General features: G+C 39.1%; 1 protein-coding gene across 1 annotated transcript in view; it reads left to right on the top strand.

Moving 5' to 3' along the window:
- Positions 1 to 20,950, top strand: part of DNAH6 (dynein axonemal heavy chain 6) — a 289,189-nt gene that overhangs the window by 243,870 nt on the left and 24,369 nt on the right. The window contains exons 63-68 of the mRNA XM_060027729.1: positions 919 to 1,109; positions 7,432 to 7,592; positions 10,779 to 10,867; positions 11,633 to 11,779; positions 15,188 to 15,326; positions 20,637 to 20,756. Coding sequence (XP_059883712.1) covers positions 919 to 1,109; positions 7,432 to 7,592; positions 10,779 to 10,867; positions 11,633 to 11,779; positions 15,188 to 15,326; positions 20,637 to 20,756 — 847 coding nt within the window. The remainder of the gene's footprint in view (positions 1 to 918; positions 1,110 to 7,431; positions 7,593 to 10,778; positions 10,868 to 11,632; positions 11,780 to 15,187; positions 15,327 to 20,636; positions 20,757 to 20,950) is intronic.

The following is a 20,950-nucleotide window of genomic DNA, read 5'->3' as shown; positions in this document are numbered from 1 at the left end:
TATTGGAGTATAGTTGCTTTACAATGTTGTGTTAGTTTCTACTGTACAGCAAAGTGAATCAGTTATACATATACATATATCCCCTCTTTTTTGGATTTCCTTCCCATTTAGGTCACCACAGAGCAGTGAATAGAGTTCCCTGAGCTATACAGTAGGTTCTCATTAGTTATATATTTTATATATAGTATCAATAGTGTATATATGTCAATCCCAGTCTCCCAATTCATCCCACCTGCTCCCTTTCCCCCCTTGGTGTCCATACATTTGTTCGCTACATCAGTGTCTCTATTTCTGTTTTGCAAATAAAATCACCTATACCATTTATCTAGATTCCACATATACGCATTAATATACGGTATTTGTTTTTTCCTTTCTGATTTAAGATAGTTTTCTTTATTTCTCTTTCAGATATTTCACTGTAGTGTGTATAAACACAACTGATTTTGTATGTTGATTTTGTATCCTGCAACTTTACTTAATTCATTTATTAGGTCTAACGGTTTTTTGGTGAAGTCTTTAGGATTATCTATACACAGATGACCCTTGAACAATGCAGAGGTTGGGGCACTGGCCCTCTGCACAATAGAAAATCTACATATAACTTTACAGTCAGCCCTCTGTATCTGTGGTTGCTCATCTGAGGATTCAACCAACCATGGATTGTGTAGTACTATAGTACATTTCTATTGGAAAAAATCCACCGTATAAGTGAACCTGTGCAGTTCAAACTCATGTTGTTCAAAGGTCAACCGTATAAGATCTTATCATCTGCAAATAGTGACATTTTTACTTCTTCCTTTCTGATTTGAATTCCTTATTTCTTTATCCTGCCTAATAGGTCTGGCTAGAATTTCTGATACATTGTTGAATTGGAACCTCATCCAGTATTTTTGTAATGTTTTTCCTTTCAATTTTCAGGTGGTTTTTGCTCTTACAGACTTTGTAATAGAAACTCTTGGGAAATCCTTTGTAGAGACACCACCCATGGACCTGCCCTCTCTGTATCAAGACATGTCATACAAAACTCCCCTGGTATTTATCTTAAGCACAGGCTCAGATCCCATGGGTGCATTTCAGAGGTTTGCCCGGGACAGCGGGTATTCAGAACGGTAAGGTCATATTGTGCAGTTTTAATAATTCATATGAACATCTCCTTGTTAAAATTTGCCTTTTTTCTTCCCTTTGTGGAGTGTAAATTCCTAATTCAGGTATTCCTTACTAAATAAATTAAGACACTTTAATATTTAGCTATGCATGTTGTTAAATGGTGTTAAATATCATAAGATCAGATGTAAACTTCATTTGAGCAAAGGGGAGATTGTTTAAAATGTTGAAGTATAATAATCTAATGCAATAGTGATTAGTTATTTAAGACAATTTTAATGTAACTGTAAAAGGATTGTAGTTTATTCCTTATGCTCAAATGTGCAAAAAATTCCATAGCTCTTTATGTTGTATTATTAATCTCATCTTTCTCCTGAGCTTCTACTCTGCTGGTTAAGAGAGGAAGGGGAAAGTTTAAACTTGTGAATTTACAATATTATATTTTCTTCTGGTTTAAATGTCTCCAGGGTAAGTTGATTTGGCTTCTTTCTCATGAAAGCTCAGTCTTCCTGACTCCTTCTTCCCCCACTCCTCCCCAAGATGGTGTCCTGATGGGTAGGAAAGTGCACAAGACCACAGAGTGTCAGAGGCGAGTAGGGGGTCTCATATCTAGGAAGTCATCTCCAGCTCTGACAGGCCCTTGCATGGAGTGGCTGGTCTGGCCTGGTCCCTGGACTGGCAATTACAAGATGATGGATCCCATCTGTTCTTTGAAGTTCATAATCTATATTAGTCAGGCTTCTCCAGAGAAACAGAACCAATGGGATGTATAAAAATATAATATGTATATAATACCCTATCTATATTTTATCCTATATATGTGTATATATATTATGTATGTAAAATAAGAAACTGGTTTACATGATTATGGAGACTGATAAGACCCAAAATCTGCAGTCAGCAAGATAGAAACCCAGGAGAAATGATGTGTAGTTCTAGTCCAAGTCCAGAGGCTTGAAAGCCAGGAGTAATAAGTCCCAGTCTGAAAGCTAGTAAGCTCAAGACCCAAGAAAAGCCAGTGTTTTTATCTGAATCCAAAGGCCAGAAAAAAAGCAATGACCCAGCTCAAACAGTCAGGCAAAAGGATTTCCCTCTTACTCAGCCTTTTTGTCCTATTCAGGTCTTCCATTGATTGGATGGGGCCTATCCACATTAAGGAGGGCAATCTGCTTTACTCAGTTTACTGATTCAAATATTAATCTCACCCAGAAGCACCCCCACAGACTCATTCAGAATAATGTTTGACCTAATGTCTGGGCACCATGTGACCCGGTTAAGTTGACACATAAAATTGACCATCAAATGGTCTTACACATTTGCCTTTGATTCTGAAGTCCTATCAAAGAATTAGTATACAGAACTTTTAAGAGCTGTTGTGAATTAATAAGAAAAAGAAAACAGTTTGATAGGAATAAAGACAAAAAATGTGAAAGGGAAATTCTCAGAAAGGAAATCTAAATCCTGATAAGCATATGAAAAGATGTCCAACCTCACAAGTAATTAGGAAACAACAAATTCAAACCATTAGAAGATGTCATTTCATACTCATCAAATTAGCAAAATGTTGGCAAAGATAGGGAGCTGTAGAAACATTCATATTGCAAGAGGGAGTAAAAAATTGGTTAAAATCACTTTGAAGAATTATTAGCAGTATATTAAAGTTGAAGGTAGCATTCCCCATATCCCAACAATTCACTACTGAATTTGCGTGTTCCAACAAAATCAGTCACAGGCATGCAAGAAGCCATGTTCAAGAACATTTGGAGAAACGTTTATAATACCAAAAAAAAAAGCACTGGAAACAACCAAATTGCCCACCTAGAAAAATGATTATATAAATTGTGGTTTATTCATAAAATTAAATACAATACACTATAGCCATGAAAATGAATAACTATGACTACATATATCAATATGGATGGGTCACACAAACTAATATTGAGCAAAAGATTTAAGTTGCACAGAAACTATAGAATATTGGAGAAGTTTGATATAATGTATAAAATTTTTAAACATATATATTATACATTGTTTAGGAAGTCATATTTTTTCAATAACAGTATAAAGAAAAATAGGGAAGTTATACTAAAACCAGGATAGTAGTGACCTTGGGAGGTGAAGTTTGGGTAATGAAAGAAGTGAACAGGGAGGGACACGCTGCAGACTTATATCATGTAGATAATGTTTTACTTCTTAAGCTGGGTTGCGGGTACTTGGATACTTATTGTAAATATTAACTTTATAACTTTTTTATGTCTTAAATATTTCATAGGAATTATTAAAGGTAAAACAATTCAAGACAGCAATCAGAGAATCGAGAGGGGTGTTAATAGTAGTTAATGCGTGCTAAGTTCCTGATGTATTCAGGAGGAAAAAAGAAGTACAGAATAGCTCTATATTGCTGTAGGAAAATTTGTAGCTGAATGAGTATGTTGAAATTTTAAGGGAAAATACTGAAATAATATATAATGTATAGCTTCCAAGCCAGCAGAGGGACAAAAGAATATACAATGCAAATTTTAATCCAACATTAGATAGGAGAGAAGAAGAAAAAAATTCAAAGATAAAACATAGTAAATCAAAAAGTCAAACGAAAGAGTAGAAATTAATCCAAATATTTAGTTGGCCAAAAAGTTCATTCGGGTTTTCCATGTTATGAAAACCCGAACCAACTTTTTGGCCAACCGATACCTAAATAAGAGTAAATATCTCACCTGTGAAAAGATAAAGAAAATCAAACTGGATTTTCAAAACAACATTCAATTCTATACTACTTAGAAAATGTAAATGCAACACAAAAACAGCACAGGAAGATAGAAAATAAAGAGATGCAAAAGATATACTATGCAAATACTAACCAAAAGAAAGCTGTTAACAGTTCCAATGCATATCACGAAATCAAGTTTGAGGAAAGATATATACATATTAGAGATAAAGAGGGGAATATATGATATACAAGAAAAAAAAACACAAAGAAGAAACACCAATTGTAAACAACTAACAAAGCTTGAAATATGTAAAGCAACAACTGGAGAAATTGATACAAGGAGAAACTGGTAAATCAACATTAATGTGGAAATTTTTAACACATCTATAATGATAACTACTGTGAAGCACATAAGATTTGCAAAATTGGTAAGGATATAAAATATTTCGACAATGAATTAATGAAATTAACAACCTTGCTCTTTACACTCAACAAATAGAACAAATGCAAGATCTTAAGTACATAAGGAACATTTATAAGAATTAACCATGTTCTGAAAAAGACACGTATTTCAAAAAGATGACAAATATTCTCTGCCCACAGTAAATCTTAGAAATCAATCTTAATTTTTTTAATATTTGGAAAAGAAAAAAATGTCCTCTGAACAATCTGTCTGTTCAAGGGAAATCATAACAGCAATTGTCCAATAAGTGGAAGTAAATGACAAAAACAGTGTAACATATCAAAAACCATTAAGGTTTAGAAATGAGGCACCTAACAGTAAATTTATGCATGTTTAATAACTTCTGGTTTCAGAAATGTCAAGTTAATATTCCCACTAAGAATAATTAGGCAATCTGAAACTTAATTATTAAACTCTAACAGAAGGAAAAAATAATAAGCTAAGAGCAGAAATTAGTGACATAGAAAATACACATTCGATGGACAAGATCTAAAAGAACAGAAGTTTTTTTTTGAAAAGTTTAATAAAATATAAATCTCTGCTGAAACTACTGAGAGAGACAGACAGAGAGAGAGAGAAAGAGATACAAAAAAATTGTATCATGAATGAATAAGAGAATATCACTACAGACCAGCAGACATTAAAATGGTCATAAGAGCATGTTACTTTTTTTTAATTTTGCCAATGAATTTGAAAATTTTAATGAAATGGAAAAATTCTTCCAAAAACACAACTTTAAAAGAAACTGAGAATAACCAGAATATCTAAATAGTCCAATAATAGTTAATTGAATTCATTACAAAAAACCTTCCCACAATGCTGGGTTTATTTCAGTAATGTAAGGATGGTTAAAATATTGAAAACTAATTCATCACATTAAAAGAATAAAGGAGAGAAATCCTTTTAAAAAAGAAGAAAACTATTATTTAAATAGACACAGAAAGAGCATTTGTTAAAATTCAACATGCATTCATGGGGGGAAAAGTCCCAGTAAACTAAGAATCTGGAAATCATTTCTTAAAAAGAGAAAACCAGAAATAAGACATTCTTCTACTCTGATAAATGGTATCTTAAAATTATTTAATGGATTTAGCAAGGTTACTGGACATGAAATAGGTTGTATTAATGCATACTAGCAACAGGAACTCCCATTCATTGCTGGTGAGAATTCAAGATGGTACAGCCACTTTGGAAGACAGTTTGGTGTTTTCTTACAAAACTAAACATACTCTTATCATATGAGCCAGCAATCTGGTACTTACCCAAAAGAGTTGAAAACTTATGTTCACACAAGAACCTACTTTACACAAGGATGTTTATAGCAGCTTTATTCATAATTGCCAAAACTGGGAAGCAACATAGATGTCCTTTAGTACATGAATGGATAAATAAACCATGATATATCTATACAATGGAATACTATTCAGTACTCAAAAGAAATGAGCTATCAAGCCATGAAAAGACATGGCTGAATGTTAAATGCATATTACTAAGTGAAAGAAGCCAATCTGAAAAGGCTATATACTGTATGATTCCAAGTATATGACATTCTGGAAAAGGCAAAACTATGGAGACAATAAAAATAAATAAATAATAACAAAGGGTTTATATCCAATGTAAAGAACTCTCAGAAATCAATAAGAAAAATACAAGTGAACCAGTAGAAAAAAAGAGGGGAGGGATATAAAAGGGAATAGCCAAAGTCGAATAAATAAACCTATGTAAAGGGGAAACAATTTAAAACCTCAGTGAGATACCATTGTATATCCACCAGGTGTCAGCAAGGATGTGGAAAAAACAAGTACTCTCATCTATTGCTGGTAGGTGTGTGGAATGGTGGCATCACTTTGAAAGACAGTTTGATATTATAAAAAAAGTTAAACATACACATACTCTGTCAAACAGCAGTTCCATTCCTAGGGATATACACAACAAAACGGTATACACATGTATGGACTTGCCTGGTGGCGCAGTGGTTAAGAATCCACCTGCCAATGCAGGGGACACAGGTTTGATCCCTGGTCCAGGAAGATCCCACATGCCACAGAGCAACTAAGCCCATGTGCCACGACTTCTGAGCCTGTGCTCTAGAATCTGCAAGGCACAACTACTGAAGCCCATGCACCTAGAGCCCGTGCTCCACAACAAAAGAAGCCACCGCAATTAGAAGCCCGCACACCACAATGAAGAGTAACCCCCACTTGCTGCAACTAGGGAAAGCCACACACAGCAACTTAGACCCAACGCAGCCAAAAGTAAACAAATTAAAATAATTTTTTTATAAAAACAGAGTACATGTATATCAAGAGACATCTATGGAATGTTTATGGCAGCATGGTTTGCAACAACTAAGAACCAGAAATAACCCAAATGTCCATCAAGAGCAGAATGGATGAATGAATTGGGATATAAGCACACAGTGGAATATTATTCAGCAATGAAAATGAACTACAATGACACACAATAATATGAATTAATCTAAAGAAATATTGTTGATCGAAATAGACCAAATATAAAAATATATATGCTATTTGATTCCATTTATATAAATTCAAAGACAAGCAAAATTAATCTATGGTGTTAGAATTCAAAATAGTTGTTGCCTTTGAGAATAAGGAAGGATACTGATTGGGAGGGTGCTAGTAATGTTCTTTTTTTTTTTTTTTTTTTGCCCTATATGGTGCTACATGCGTACATTCCCTTTAGGAGAACTCATTAAGCCGTACACTAATGATTTGTGTACTTTTGTAAATATGTTACACTTCAATTTTTCAAAAGTTTTTTTAAAAACTGACCTATAGCGTTGGAATCAGGACCATGGATACCTTCAGGATGGAGGAAGGGAAAATGATTGGAGTAGAAAGGGGCATAGGAGAAATGTCCCTGGAGTGTTGGCAAAGTTCTCTTTTCAACCACAGATGTTTATCTGAGATAATTCAAAGAACCATAAATTTGTTTTTTGCACTTCTGTGTGTTATAGTAAAAACTATTTTTAAAAACAAGAAAATAAGAAAAAACATTTGCACATCTATCAGAATGAGGATTTGAAATGCGTGCATATGCTAGGCAAGAGCCTACCATATTTACATTTCTTGATACTTGCATTGCTTAAAAATAATATAAAACAGCATTTCATTGTTGTTGTTGTTCAATTCAGGGTGCAGTCAATTTCCCTGGGGCAAGGACAAGGACCGATTGCTGAAAGAATGATCAAAGATGCAATGAAATCAGGAAACTGGGTATTTTTGCAAAACTGCCATCTTGCTGTTTCTTGGATGTTGGCAATGGAGGAGCTAATTAAAACCTTCACAGATTCAAGTATGTGGAGCACATAGCATTTGTATAATACCTTTTTTGCGTGGCCTTTCTTATTGAATCCAATCCTTGTAATAATTATTTATTGTTGGCATTGTTTTACCCATATTAAAAAGGAGAAATTTGAGATCTAGAGGGGTGTAGTTAAGTTACACAACCCAGATTCAAATAAAGATGTTCAGACTCCAAGCTGAAGGTATGATCCCCTGGATCATTTCTGTTTCATGTTGCCTTCTATGGGAGGCCATTCGAATTCAAACTAAATTATATCTAGGCATGATGAAAAGAAATAGAAACTGGACTTACGACAAAACAAGGAAATTAAATCTTTCACTACAGAATGAGAGAAGTTCAGGAACAAGGTTCAAATTAGAACCAATTCTCAGAGTAGTGTTTTACCACTTTTTATCCTCTGTAACCCACATGACAATCAACCTTCACATGTGTCTCATAGTCACACACACACACACACACACACACACACACACACTCATGGGGGTGCCCAGCATGAGTCATGGTTGCCACCACTAACTATAATATCACCACCTTCTTTCCCACTCAAGAAAGTATAACGGACTGCAAAGAGAGAAGAAGTGGACTTAGAATCTACTCATTTTTATATAATAGTGTAAAAACAGTTGAAACCTTAGGAACTGTATTATTGGTAATAAGCTGTGTGCACCCCACTTTACCACTCTCCCTGGAAGCCATGAAGGAGGATACCCAGCCTGGGATATCCAGGGCCCTTTCTCTGGGGTCCTCCTTTTTGCCCTGACCACAGAGGGCTTTCTAGGAAGGTGAGAGATATGCACATGATCTTGCATGTGACTTTCCTCATTGCTACCTATTAAGTTTGAAGAGATGCTCCTTTACAGTGCGGCCAGCCTGCTCTGGTTACCAAGCCACAACCAGGGCTTAGCAGCCTTCCCCTAGAAGGCCCCTCATTCCCTGGGTATCCCCTGCCCTGTCTTCTGCAGGCTGCTTCCATCAAGGATAGATAGTCATTAGCATCTACCATCCAGAATCTCCACTCTTTCCTGCCATCCAGAATCTCCACTCTTTCCACTCTTTGCGATGCAAATAAGAGATGGCTTGCTTCCCGCTGGGCCTGTGGCTTATTTTTATTTACATAATTAAAGAAAAATGACAAGAAGTTCTTTACCACTGTTCCTAATCCTGATTAGGATTATAATTAGGGAAAAAAAATGCTGGGAAGTCATCTAAAAAGCAGTTTGCTGCAGTGGTACTGTGTGAGCCTTCCAAGTATGGACCTGTAGTTCAGCTTCACAATGACCTGGACAAGAGTGCCAGACCTTCAAGGAGGCTGGATGGGCTATGGAAGCCAGCAAAGGTGTTGATGGATTTTAAGTGTTTAAGTGGCTAGAAAAATCCTCTCCTGGCCCTCGTTACAATTGTTTATTAACTTAACCATTTGAGTTCTCATGTTTAACTTGAACCAGAAAAAAAAAAAATACATTCAGGTAATAAACTGAAAAGAGAAAGTGAATGAAAGAAAAAAGAGAGAGAGGAAGAAAAAAACCCTCTGGGCTTGAAATTCTAAGACCTGATTAGAGTTTCACCCCCACCACTTCCTGACTGTACATATCACGCCTCTTCTCTGGACCTCAGTTTCCCCCGCAATAAAATGACTGCATAACGTCATTGCTAGAAGTCCCACAACTAAGATGATTTCTAATTCCATTCCAGCCCTAAACTTCTATGACGTCTATGAAAGTTAAGATTCTTGATGCTTTTGCAATTATAAGAGAAAAGGTACTTTAAAAAAATGCTTCTCTAAACCTGGCCTTTTTCACTCTTTGGTTCTTTTGGTTAATGAAATCATTAGCCCTAAGACTTTGATGATTTTGACTTATGCCTAATAGTTTTTACCATACAAGCAACTTTAGTGCTGTTCTAGAATTGTACTAGAATTAACTTTAAATTTTAGCTATTTAATATAGCTCATGAATTTAGATTACCAAACCAAGAAGCATAAATTCAGCTTTAATCTTCAATCATTCATTTAATAAATATTCGAGAACCTACCGCATACCATGCATTGTTCTAGATGCTTAGGGTATGTTGGTGAACAAAATAACCATAGTCATCTGCCCTCATTGAGCTTACATGCTAGTGAGGGGAGAGAGACAATAAACAAACTACATAACAAATAAGTAATTTATAAGGTATGATAGAATGTGTTCGGTGCTTTGGAAAAAATTAAAAGAAAGTAAGGAGAAACAGAAAGGTTGGGATGGAATGGGGGTGAGCAGTTTTAAATGGCGTGGTCTAGATAGACCTCTTTGAGAAGGTGGCATTTGACCAACACTTGAAGAAAGTAAGGGAGTCTAAAGGAAGAGCATCCAGGTAGAAGGAACAGCTAGTGCCCGGGTCCTGCCTCGGAGGGAGCAAGCCGAGAGTGTTGGAGAAACACCGTCACTTGTACTTAGAGACCAATGCCAAGAAAGGCCTCCTTCGATGATGCCTGTGTCTTCCTGTGATGCGATCAATGATTTTCCCAGCTCTGCTTTGGCCTTTTGAACCTGGAATGGAGCTTGTTCTTTCTTAGGTTCTCTGTCCACAGCTCAGAAAGGAAGCGTATATTGACTTAACTTCTTGATGCTGTATGTGAGGTCTCTCCGTTTCCCTGCTCCCTGAGCTCCCTTTGCAACATCTCTGCAGAAGGGACAAATTTCTTTTTTATCCAGAGGGCTTTCTGGCCATGTTCACACAATTTTCCTTAAATTGAATGGCTAAAAAAATTAAAAATAAATAAAAACAAACAAAACCTAAAACCCCTTCTTGAGCGTAAATGTAGTAACTGTCCTCTCTTTCAACTGAAAATTTTCCCAATTTCAGAGGAAAGGCCCTTAGCATCTCTATCATGTATTGAAAATTAACGTGAAATTAAACTGAATAATTGAGAAAATAATTGAGTAATTTCTTTACTCAAATGTGCCAGCCTCTAGACTGCCAAACTGACTTGTGTGAAGAGCTTCTGTAAAGAGTCCCCTCACCTCTATTCTAGAAGATGTTACAACATAAAATACTTAAAATAGAAAACCTAGTCTTTAAACAGAACTTACAGCATATTTTTTTTGCTATGCTATAATAATTATTTCTTACAGAAAAGTGTTACTAAGAGGTATGCATTTTCCTTTTTTGTTGTTTTGTCTTTGTTTTAAACAGATATTGTTATCAAGGACACATTTCGACTTTTTTTAAGTTCCATGCCTAGTAATACATTTCCTGTTACAGTTCTTCAAAATTCTGTCAAGGTAACGTATGGTTGGCCTGTAACATGATTGGCCTCAGGGTGTTCGCCGAGTGGGTCCAGGAAGCCCAGGCTTGTGTCAGGTTGTGTCAGAGTCTGGGTGGCCCAGGTGGGGAAGCGGGAGTCAGTGTCCCTTCACCGGAGAGTGAGCGGGGAAAGAATTTCCCAGGCCATTGCCCATCCTTACGTGCCCTAGTGCTGCTGGTCGTTCAACATCTCCACTCTTCCCCTCTATAAGAAAACGTCAAGGATGCAGAGGAACGAGTACAGAACCCCTCCCAGAGTTAAGAGAATGTTTCAGCACTTGGGAAACAGGAAGGCCCACAGGGAGTATGGTTGCTGGATTGCAAGGCTGGAAGTTTCCAATATATGGGAAGCCTCTGCATATGATCACCCAGGAACCAGGGATACCTCTTCCCTGTCTGCCCTGTACCATCAAGGCAAAGTGTGGGGTGATGCCGTATGTCCAGATGACCAGAAAATCCAGTGCAGAAAGCCTAAGCATCCTTTCTGGTCCATGTTTAGAGAAATGGACCCCAAATGGAAGTGTCTGAGGTTCTTGTTGAGGTGGTTCACACACTGTAGGTCTGAGGACCCCCTATTCTCCAGAGACTGAGGCCGAGCAAGATACACAGCAGGCGCAAACAGGGCAGGAACGCCTCCCAGGCGTTGGTTATTTACGTCCCCTCACTGGCTTCAGCCTATTTGTGTTATTCGGAAATAACGCGTATCTGTACAACCACCCTCTCTGCCGCGGGTGTCTCTACAGGTAACCAATGAGCCTCCAAAAGGTTTACGTGCAAATATCAGACGAGCATTTACCGAAATGACACCTTCATTTTTTGAAGAAAACATACTTGGAAGAAAATGGAGACAAATAATATTCGGCATGTGTTTCTTCCATGCAATTGTTCAGGTACACTCAATTTGTATTTTAATAGAGACAAGAAGTGTATTAGGTTAAAAATAAATCAATAAAAAGAATTAAATAAAAGCTTACAAATGGCATTGTGAAATGCTGAGGGCCCTGTTCTGTCTGAACCCAAGTTGTTTCAACTCAGTCCCTGATCTCTGTACATCCCTTGCCTCTGTATCTCACAGCTTTGCCTCCCAGCTCTGCTCTGACCTAAGGAGCACCATCTCCTGGTTGAATGCAGTAGGTCAAATTCAAGAGCACAAAATTGATCTCCACAGCTGTGCTTCACTCACAAAATCTGCTTCCCTTCCAGAGTCTGCTCCTGAAATCGGTGGCCCCATTCTCTCAATCACCTACACTGTTTCAGGATTATTTTTATTCTTCCTCCTTTACACATATATATCTTGTCAGTCGGCAAGTCTTCATTTTTTTTACAATAATTTCACTCTCACCTGCTCCTGTTGGAGTGGGCTTAGACCCTTGACAGCTTCCTCCCTGTGATTAGAGCTCCAAGTCCCCTGAAAAGTGGCCTTCAACTGGGCACTCCTTTCCCCCTCTGTTCAGACCTCACTGCCCTGATCTGGTGCCCATCCTGTGGCCTCGTACTGGGCACTCCTTTCCCCCTCTGTTCAGACCTCACTGCCCTGATCTGGTGCCCATCCTGTGGCCTCATACTGGGCACTCCTTTCCCCTCTGTTCAGACCTCACTGCCCTGATCTTGTGCCCATCCTGTGGCCTCGTACTGGGCACTCCTTTCCCCCTCTGTTCAGACCTCACTGCCCTGATCTGGTGTCCATCCTGTGGCCCTTGTACCAGAATTCTGACTCCAGCTCCATATCTCTGTATGGGGTCTTGATTAGACAGGCTGCCTGGTTTTCAAATGTGTGTGGTCTGCAGATGAAGAATCAGTAGAGAAGAAACAAAGATTAAAGATGCAAAATGTGGGATAAATAAGTAAACAAGGTCCTAGAGGAGATCAGAGAGGCTGGGATTGGGGCTCCCAGTGGGAGGCCTTTGTTCTATTAACAAAAGCAGCTGAGATGAGGGATGGTTTAAGATTTAGGGAAATTTTGAGATGGAGAGGAGGAAACATGGTACAGTTGCCAAGATATAGACCAACCTAAGTGTCCCTCAACAGATGAATGGATAAAAAAGATGTGGTATATATATACAATGGAATACTAATCAGCCATAAAAATGAATGAAATTTTGCCATTTGCAGCAACATGGATGGACTTGGAGGGTATTACGCTAAGTGAAATGTCAGGCAGAGAAAGGAAGGACAAACACTATACAATATCACTTTACATGTGGAATCTAAAAAATACAACAGGGACTTCCCTGGTGGTTCAGTGGTAAAGAATCTGCCTTGCAATGCAGGGGACACCAGTTCGATCCCTGGTTGGGGAACTAAGATCCCACATGCCACGGGGGCAACTAAGCCTGCACGCCACAACTACTGAGCTCACACACCTCAGCTAGAGAGCTTGCGTGCCACAAACTACAGAGCCCATGCTCTCTGGACCCCACTCACCGCAACTACAGAGCCCACAGACCCTGGAGCCTGAGCGCCACAGCTAGAGAGAAGCCCGTGTGCTGCAACTAAGGCCCGACACAGCCAAAAATAAATAAATAAATAAATAAATAATAAATCTGTTTTTAAAAGTTATAAAAAAAAGTTATTTAAAAAAATACAACAGAGGGCTTCCCTGGTGGCACAGTGGTTGAGAGCCCGCCTGCCGATGCAGGGGACACGGGTTCGTGCCCCGGTCAGGGAAGATCCCGCATGCCACGGAGCGGCTGGGCCCGTGAGCCATGGTCGCTGGCCCTGCACATCCAGAGCCTGTGCTCCGCAACGGGAGAGGCCACAAGAGTGAGATGCCTGCATACCGCAAAAAAAAAAAAATACAACAGAGACTTCCCTGGTGGCTCAGTGTTAAGGTTCCGCACTCCCAATGCAGGGAGCCGGGGTTCGATCCCTGGTCAGGGAACTAGATCCCACATGCATGCCGCAAGTAAGAGTTCGCATGCCACAACTAAGGAGCCCACATGCTGCAACTAAGGAGCCTGCCTGCTGCAACTAAGACCCAGTGCAACCAAATAAATAAAAAAATAAAGATTTAATTATAAAAAATAAATTAAAAATAAAAATAAAAAAATACAACAAACTAGTGAATATAATAGAAAAGAAGCAGACTCACAGATACAGAGAACAAAGTAGTGGTTATGGGGTGGGGAGGCTATCTGGGGTGGCAGAGGGGGAGGTACAAATTATTGGGTGTAAGACAGGCTCAAGGATGTATTGTACAACACAGGGAATATAGCCAATATTTTGTAACAATTGTAAATGGAGTGTAACCTTTAAAAATTGTATAAAAATTAAAAAATAAATTTAAAGGGACCTCCCTGGTGGCACAGTGATTAAGAATCCGTCTGCCAATGCAGGGGACACGGTTTCAAGCCCTGGTCCAGGAAGATCCCACATGCTGTGGAGCAACGAAGCCCATGCTCCACAACTACTGAGCCTACGCTCTCGAGCCCATGAGCCACAACTACTGAGCCCATGTGCCACAACTACTGAAGCCCGCGAACCTAGAGCCCTTGCTGCACAAGAGAAGCCACCAAAATGAGAAGCCCACGCACTGCAACGAAGAGTAGCCACCACTCACGGCAACTAGAGAAAGCCCACATGCAGCAATGAAGACCCAATGCAGCCAAAAATAAATAAATTTTAAAAATAATAATGATTTTTAAAATTTTTAAATAAATTTAAGAAAAGAGGAGGGAACGTGGGACCAATCCTCTGATACAATCAATAGTTTAGAATTAAGAAATTAGGTGAGATGGGAGATAACAAAGAAAGGGAAAGATTTCACTACGGGGAGTTTGGAAACAAGAATTGAGATTCTGGGTATCAGTTTAAAAAAAAAAAAAGGCCACTATAGAGAAGTCAGCATGTAAGCAGCACATCAAGCATGACTGAAAAGCCTGGGTGATAGACAGACTTCTTAGAAGAGTTGGGGACAGCTCGCTCCACCAGATGGGTGACTAGTGTCAATATTTTTATGCCAAAAGACTCTAGGTGGGATAGTTTTCCCTATTTTGATGGAGAAATATTTTACTTTACCATGAAGAACAAATGTTCTTTTGACAAGTCTATCACATTTTCACATTTCTCGTAATATCAAATTTTCTTTTGGGAAATTAGCAAAAGGCCAGTGTTGGAGGAAGAGGTGCCTGCCCTGTTTGGTGACAGCCAAACTGAAAGCCTGGCTCAAGTTGAATGTCATGATTTTAACCGATTTTGCACAATGAGGATGCTCAACTTCAACAGAAACCTTTGAGTTTTCAGTATTTTACACCATTAATTTTATCAAACTTTAAGACCATTTTCATTTTCTATTCTAGGAGAGAAAAAAGTTCGGCCCTCTTGGTTGGAATATCTGCTATGAATTTAATGACAGTGACAGGGAATGTGCTTTACTGAACCTCAACCTTTACTGTCAAAAAGGAAAGATTCCCTGGGATGCATTGATTTACATCACTGGTCAGTATGCCCACATCTGATGTCCAGCTGTGCACCACACAGTTGTTGGTTTACGCCCACCTGGCTTATACCAAAATGATGTCCTCCCAAGCCTTTGGTGATGGTGGTGATGACTTCTGATACTGCCTTTGAGAAGATAAGACCATGTTAAGAATATCATAAGAATATTTACACATAGGAAATGGGAATGTTTTCCCAAATAATAATAGCAAAAACTTAGATAGCTCTTGCTACATGCTAAGCATGTTTTAAGCATGTCCCATGAATTAGCAGATTTAATCCTCACAACCCTATAAGGTGAAAACTATTATATCCCTATTTTACACACAAGGAACCTGAAGAACAAGGGTGAAGCCAAGATTTAAAGGCAGGCAGTCCAGCCTCCAGAGTCTGTGCTCTTAAATTCAAAGAATCGAAACATGATTGACTAGTCGAGACCTGTTGAGTTAGATGTACTTATGAAAAAGGAAAAACTATTTCAGGAATTACAATTTTTAACAAATATGAATTGTGGCCACATGAGATCTTACTGCCAAAATCAGATACAATTTAGACCATGTAGACCCATATAATGAAGAACAGATTCCCACTGGGAGGTGAGGGAGGGAGAGAGCAGAATGGGAATGGATGGTTTTCATTGGTGAGCAAGGGAAATGGGGGACAGCAGAGAGGTATCAGCTGATCTAGAGCCTTGAACAGCACGTGACACCTTGGAGCATGTTTGAGTGAAGGGCAGTGAAACAGTATGGAAATGGATGAAGACCCATCCCCAGGGTGGACCAAGAGAAGTAGGCATGGAACCTGGGAAGCTACCTTGTACTCCTGCTCTCAGCCACTCCTGTGTGGCCAACATTGCTTAACATAACAGTGAGTTAGGCAGAATTCTTCTCTGGCACCCTCTATGTACCCTGAATTTTCTGCTTCCTAGCTTTTCTCTCCCTTCCTTCTCTCCTGGAACACTTGACCTTTCTGGTTACCTAAACTTCTACTGCTGTGGAAGTAACTGTGTTTTGTTTTTTTTGTTTTGTTTTTTTTGCGGTACGCGAGCCTCTCACTGTTGTGGCCTCTCCCGTTGCAGAGCTCAGGCTCAGCGGCCATGGCTTACGGGCCTAGCCGCTCCACAGCATGTGGAATCTTCCCGGACCGGGACAAGAACCCATGTCCCCTGCATTGGCAGGCGGACTCTCAACCACTGCGCCACCAGGGAAGCCCGTAACTGTGTTTTGAAAAGGATAGAAAGGAATGAGACAAAGATGTATCTGCTCTCATCACTACTATTCAGTGTTGTGCTGAAGGTTCCAGCCAGGGAAATTAGACAAAGAAAAGAAGTCAAAGACATCCAGATTAGCATGGAAGAAGTAAACCTATCTTTATTTACAGATGACAAGATCTTGCATGCAGAAAATCCTAAGGAATTCACACACACGCACACACACACACACACACACACACACACACACAAACTGGAAGTAACAAATGAGTTTGGCAAGGTTGTAGGATACAAAGTCAATACACAAAAATCAACTGCATTTCTATATACTGGCAATGAACAATTAGAAAATACTTTTAATTCTATTTATGATAACATCAAAAAGAATAAACTACTTAAGGATAAATTTACCAAAAGAAGTGCAGATTTGTGCACTGAAACCTGCAAAGCACTGCCAAAGAAAATTAATCTAAATAAATGAAGAGACATGACATGCTCGTGGATTGAGAGACACAATATTGTGAAAGCGGCAATAATCCCCACACCGATCTATAGATTTAACACAATCCCTATCAAAATCTCAGCTGACACTGTTGCTGAAATTGGCAAGCTGATTACATTTGGATGGAAATGCAAAGGGCTCCAAAAAGCAAAAACAATCCTGAAAAAAAAGAATGAAGTCAGAAGAGTTACATTTCCTGATTTCAAAAGTTATACAAAGCTACAATAATCAAAACAGTGTGAGACAACAAGGACTTACTGTATAGTACAGGGAACTATATTCAATATCTTGTAATAAACTATAAAGGAAAAGAATCAGAAAAAGACATATAGATATATAAACATATATGTGTTAGCGAATCACTGCTGTACACCTGAAACTAACACAATATTGTAAATCAACTAAATTCAATTTTTAAAAAAAAACAATATGGTACTGGCATAAGGATAGACATATAATCAATGGAACAGAATTGAGAATCCAGAAATAAACCCTTATATTTATGGTTAATTTATTTTTTTAATAATTTATTTATGTATTTATTTTTGTCTGTGTTGGGTCTCTTTTGCTGCACGCATGGTTTCTCTAGTTGCGGCAAGCGTGGCCTACACATTGTCGCGGTGCACGGGTTTCTCACTGTGATGGCTTCTCTTGTTGCGGAGCATGGGCTCTAGGCACGCAGGCTTCAGTAGTTGTGGCACATGGGCTCAGTAGTTGTGGCTCGCGGGCTCTAGAGCACAGGCTCAGTAGTTGTGGCGCACGGGCTTAGTTGCTCCAAGGCGTGTAGGATTTTCCCGGGCCAGGGCCCTAAACTGTGTCCCCTGCATTGGCAGGCGGATTCTTAACCACTGCACCACCAGGGAAGTCCCTGGTCAATTTATTTTTAACAAAGGCACAATAGGAAAAAAAACAATAGGAGAAAAAAAGGCAATGCTTTATCCAGGCAATGATATTTGCTTGTGGTGGGATTTTAGGCAGTCATTTATGGATTAATCCAGAAAATCCAGGTTAGTACCACTGTGCTAAATGCTGGAAATACAAAGATGATGTAGTCCCTGCCTACCAAAAACTCATGGGATGGAGATAATAAATAAATTAGAATATGGTATGACAACTACCCAAATAGAAGTGTGTGGACAATGCTGTGGGAATTCAGAAGGAGCAAATAACGCTACCTGGAGGAATCTGGGAAATCTCCGCCAAGGGGGCAATGGTTGAGTGGGGCACTGGATGGTGGGGTGGGCTCAGCAGAAGAGAAGAGGCAGGAGAGCACACTGGCAGAGAGAACAGTGATGGTAAAGCCCAGCAGTGTCGGGATGTGGCATGCCTGTAGACACTGTGAGTAGTTCATGAGCGCCAGAGCAGAGTATAAAGAGGAGATGTATATGGAGGAAAACTTTATCTTCAACAAAACTAAAAAAAAAAGGTGATCTGCGGGCACATCTTGAAAGCCTGTGTGTGTTGTTAATAAATTTGGGCTCTACCTTATAAGCAGGTTGGCAATTATAGTCTTTTAGGCTGGGAACAGGTGCAACCACTTATAAAGCTATAACAAAAGCAAGGTGAAGAATTGAACAAGGGGATACAGCAACACCAAGGGGGAGACTAGACAGGAGAGAATAAACAGAGAAAGATTAAGGAGGCTTTAAATATGGGAAGGTATTTGGGGTTGGAGGGGGTGGCGGACGGTCCTTAAAATTTTATAGAGTAAGCTACAGGGACGCCTAAGTCCAAGAGACAGCTCTGAGCTCAAAGTGGGCAAAGACAGAGCCAAACCTAAGGCCTATCCAGTTTGTGTCGGACCATCCCTGAGCCAGCCCACAGGGACAAGAATGGAAGAGAAGGGGAAGACACCACATCAGGATTTGCAACGAGACCCTCAGGAACTGTGATGCCTGGGCCAGGACAGGTGGTGGACGTGAATGGTAGACACCCCCTCCCAACATCTGTCTTCTAAACCCAGAAGACTCCGTCCTAAAAGTAAGCCTAAAAGTGAGTCATCTACCCTGAATCAAATTATTCGAGTTCCTGGTTTACTCACTTTGATCCAAGAAAAACATGACACTAAATCTGGATGCAGAATCACAAAGTCTGATGATTTTTAAGGTGAATATTTCTGTGCTACTTCTCAAACTATAAATATTTTTGTTTAAAAAAATTTGTTTGGCCGTGCCGCACGGCATGTGGGATCTTAGTTTCCCAACCAGGGATCAAACCCGGGCCCTCTACAGTAGAAGCATGAAGTCTTAACCACTGGACCGCCAGGGAAGTCCCCGAATTTTTTTTTAGAATAATGCACTTCAGGGCAACATTTTCCTCTCACCAGTGACTAATTATTGGAGTCTGCATTTTTCCGGCCACCCTCCTCTCCCAGACACCATGATGCAATTGAAGAAACTTGACCTTTATATTCCCATCTAGCCCTCAGGATCCAAGTTGGTCTGAAGCTAGATGGACCCACCACAAAGATTTAACCCAACTTTGTGTTGCAAGATTTCCCAGAGAGTGACTGAAGAGTATTCTCAGGAAAGCACAGCATCATCTCTTTCTTCCCTCTTAGAATTGCTAATACAGGGAGTCAGTTACTCGATCATCAGCTCTGGCACTTACTCCCCAATGTCCTCACTCTAAGTGGCTGAGCCAGTAAGACTGACCAGAAGTGCCTCAACAGGAGAGGGAAGATAGGTGCAAGCCAGGACGCTACTATCCTGGAAGAAATAAATTACTGAGATTCCAAACACAAATAACTTACTCTCAACCAACCATCTCAGCTTGAAAAAGAATTTTTAAAAAAATCTTCTTGACATAATGAAAGAGATGCAGATGAGAATGGATGAACATTTAAAGGATTCAGAAGTTGGCAATATCAGTTATCATAAGTAAAATCCTTTTCAGAAAACTACAGAGGTGAATAATGAATTGTAGCAATGGGTCTGGAATTTTTCCAGGGAATTATATCCTCCAGCAGTACAATCATTCCAATGCAGAATAGATAACTTTCCTACTTGTAACTTGGGGATGATGATGGAGCATAATTTCTCTGTGGAAAGAGATGGGATACCAATAAATTGTAGTTCCCCATAACATAATTTCTGTGAGGCAACTTGTCTCCTTCACTATGGATCTATCTTTCTTCCTTGACTTAATATCAATGATTTATAAGGTATGTATAGAGTTTGAATGGCTTGCTGTAAATGTTTTGGTTTCATTTAGCTCATCGGCCCCCAAAAGAAGCAGTGGTTCATGGAAAGTATGTCTGTTTTAGAGTACTACAGTCCATGATGGGATAAGACCCAAAATCAATATTTTTGAAGAAAAAACACAGGAAGAAGAAAGAAATATGTAAACAGATCTCACTGGCTTTAGTATCAGTTATTTGGGAAAAGCAAAATAATTAGGAGAGAACATATACTAGGTTTTTTTCTGCTTTTTAAAAGTTGACTTTTATTATCTTTGGGGGTGGGGTAATAGAAGAAACTCAATGTGCTATTTCCACTTTCAGTACCAAATAAATGTGTGAATAAATAAACCTATTAGAATGTGGGTATGCATATCAATTAAAAGCAAACAATGTTTTTAAATGCAAACTTCTTTTCAGGTGAAATTACATATGGTGGTAGAGTTACAGATACCTGGGATCAAAGATGCCTTCGTACTGTTTTGAAAAGATTTTTTTCTCCTGAAACATTACAAGAGGATTATAAATATTCTGAATCAGGTGGGTGACTTTTCAATATCATGGAAAACAACTTTTTCCAAGAAGTCGTTGACAGCATCTCTCAGTTTTCCATCCAGGAGCTGTCTGTGTCCAGTCCTCACAACCCAGACCCCACACCCTCCCATCCTCATGCTTGACCACCTTCAAAACGGCTTTGGTGGTAAGAGTACAAAGATATCTATTGTACGATAACC

This window comes from Delphinus delphis, chromosome 12 (assembly GCF_949987515.2).
Source record: "Delphinus delphis chromosome 12, mDelDel1.2, whole genome shotgun sequence".
In the NCBI taxonomy this organism is placed as follows: domain Eukaryota; kingdom Metazoa; phylum Chordata; class Mammalia; order Artiodactyla; family Delphinidae; genus Delphinus; species Delphinus delphis.
This window is presented reverse-complemented; position numbering and strand designations above follow the sequence as displayed.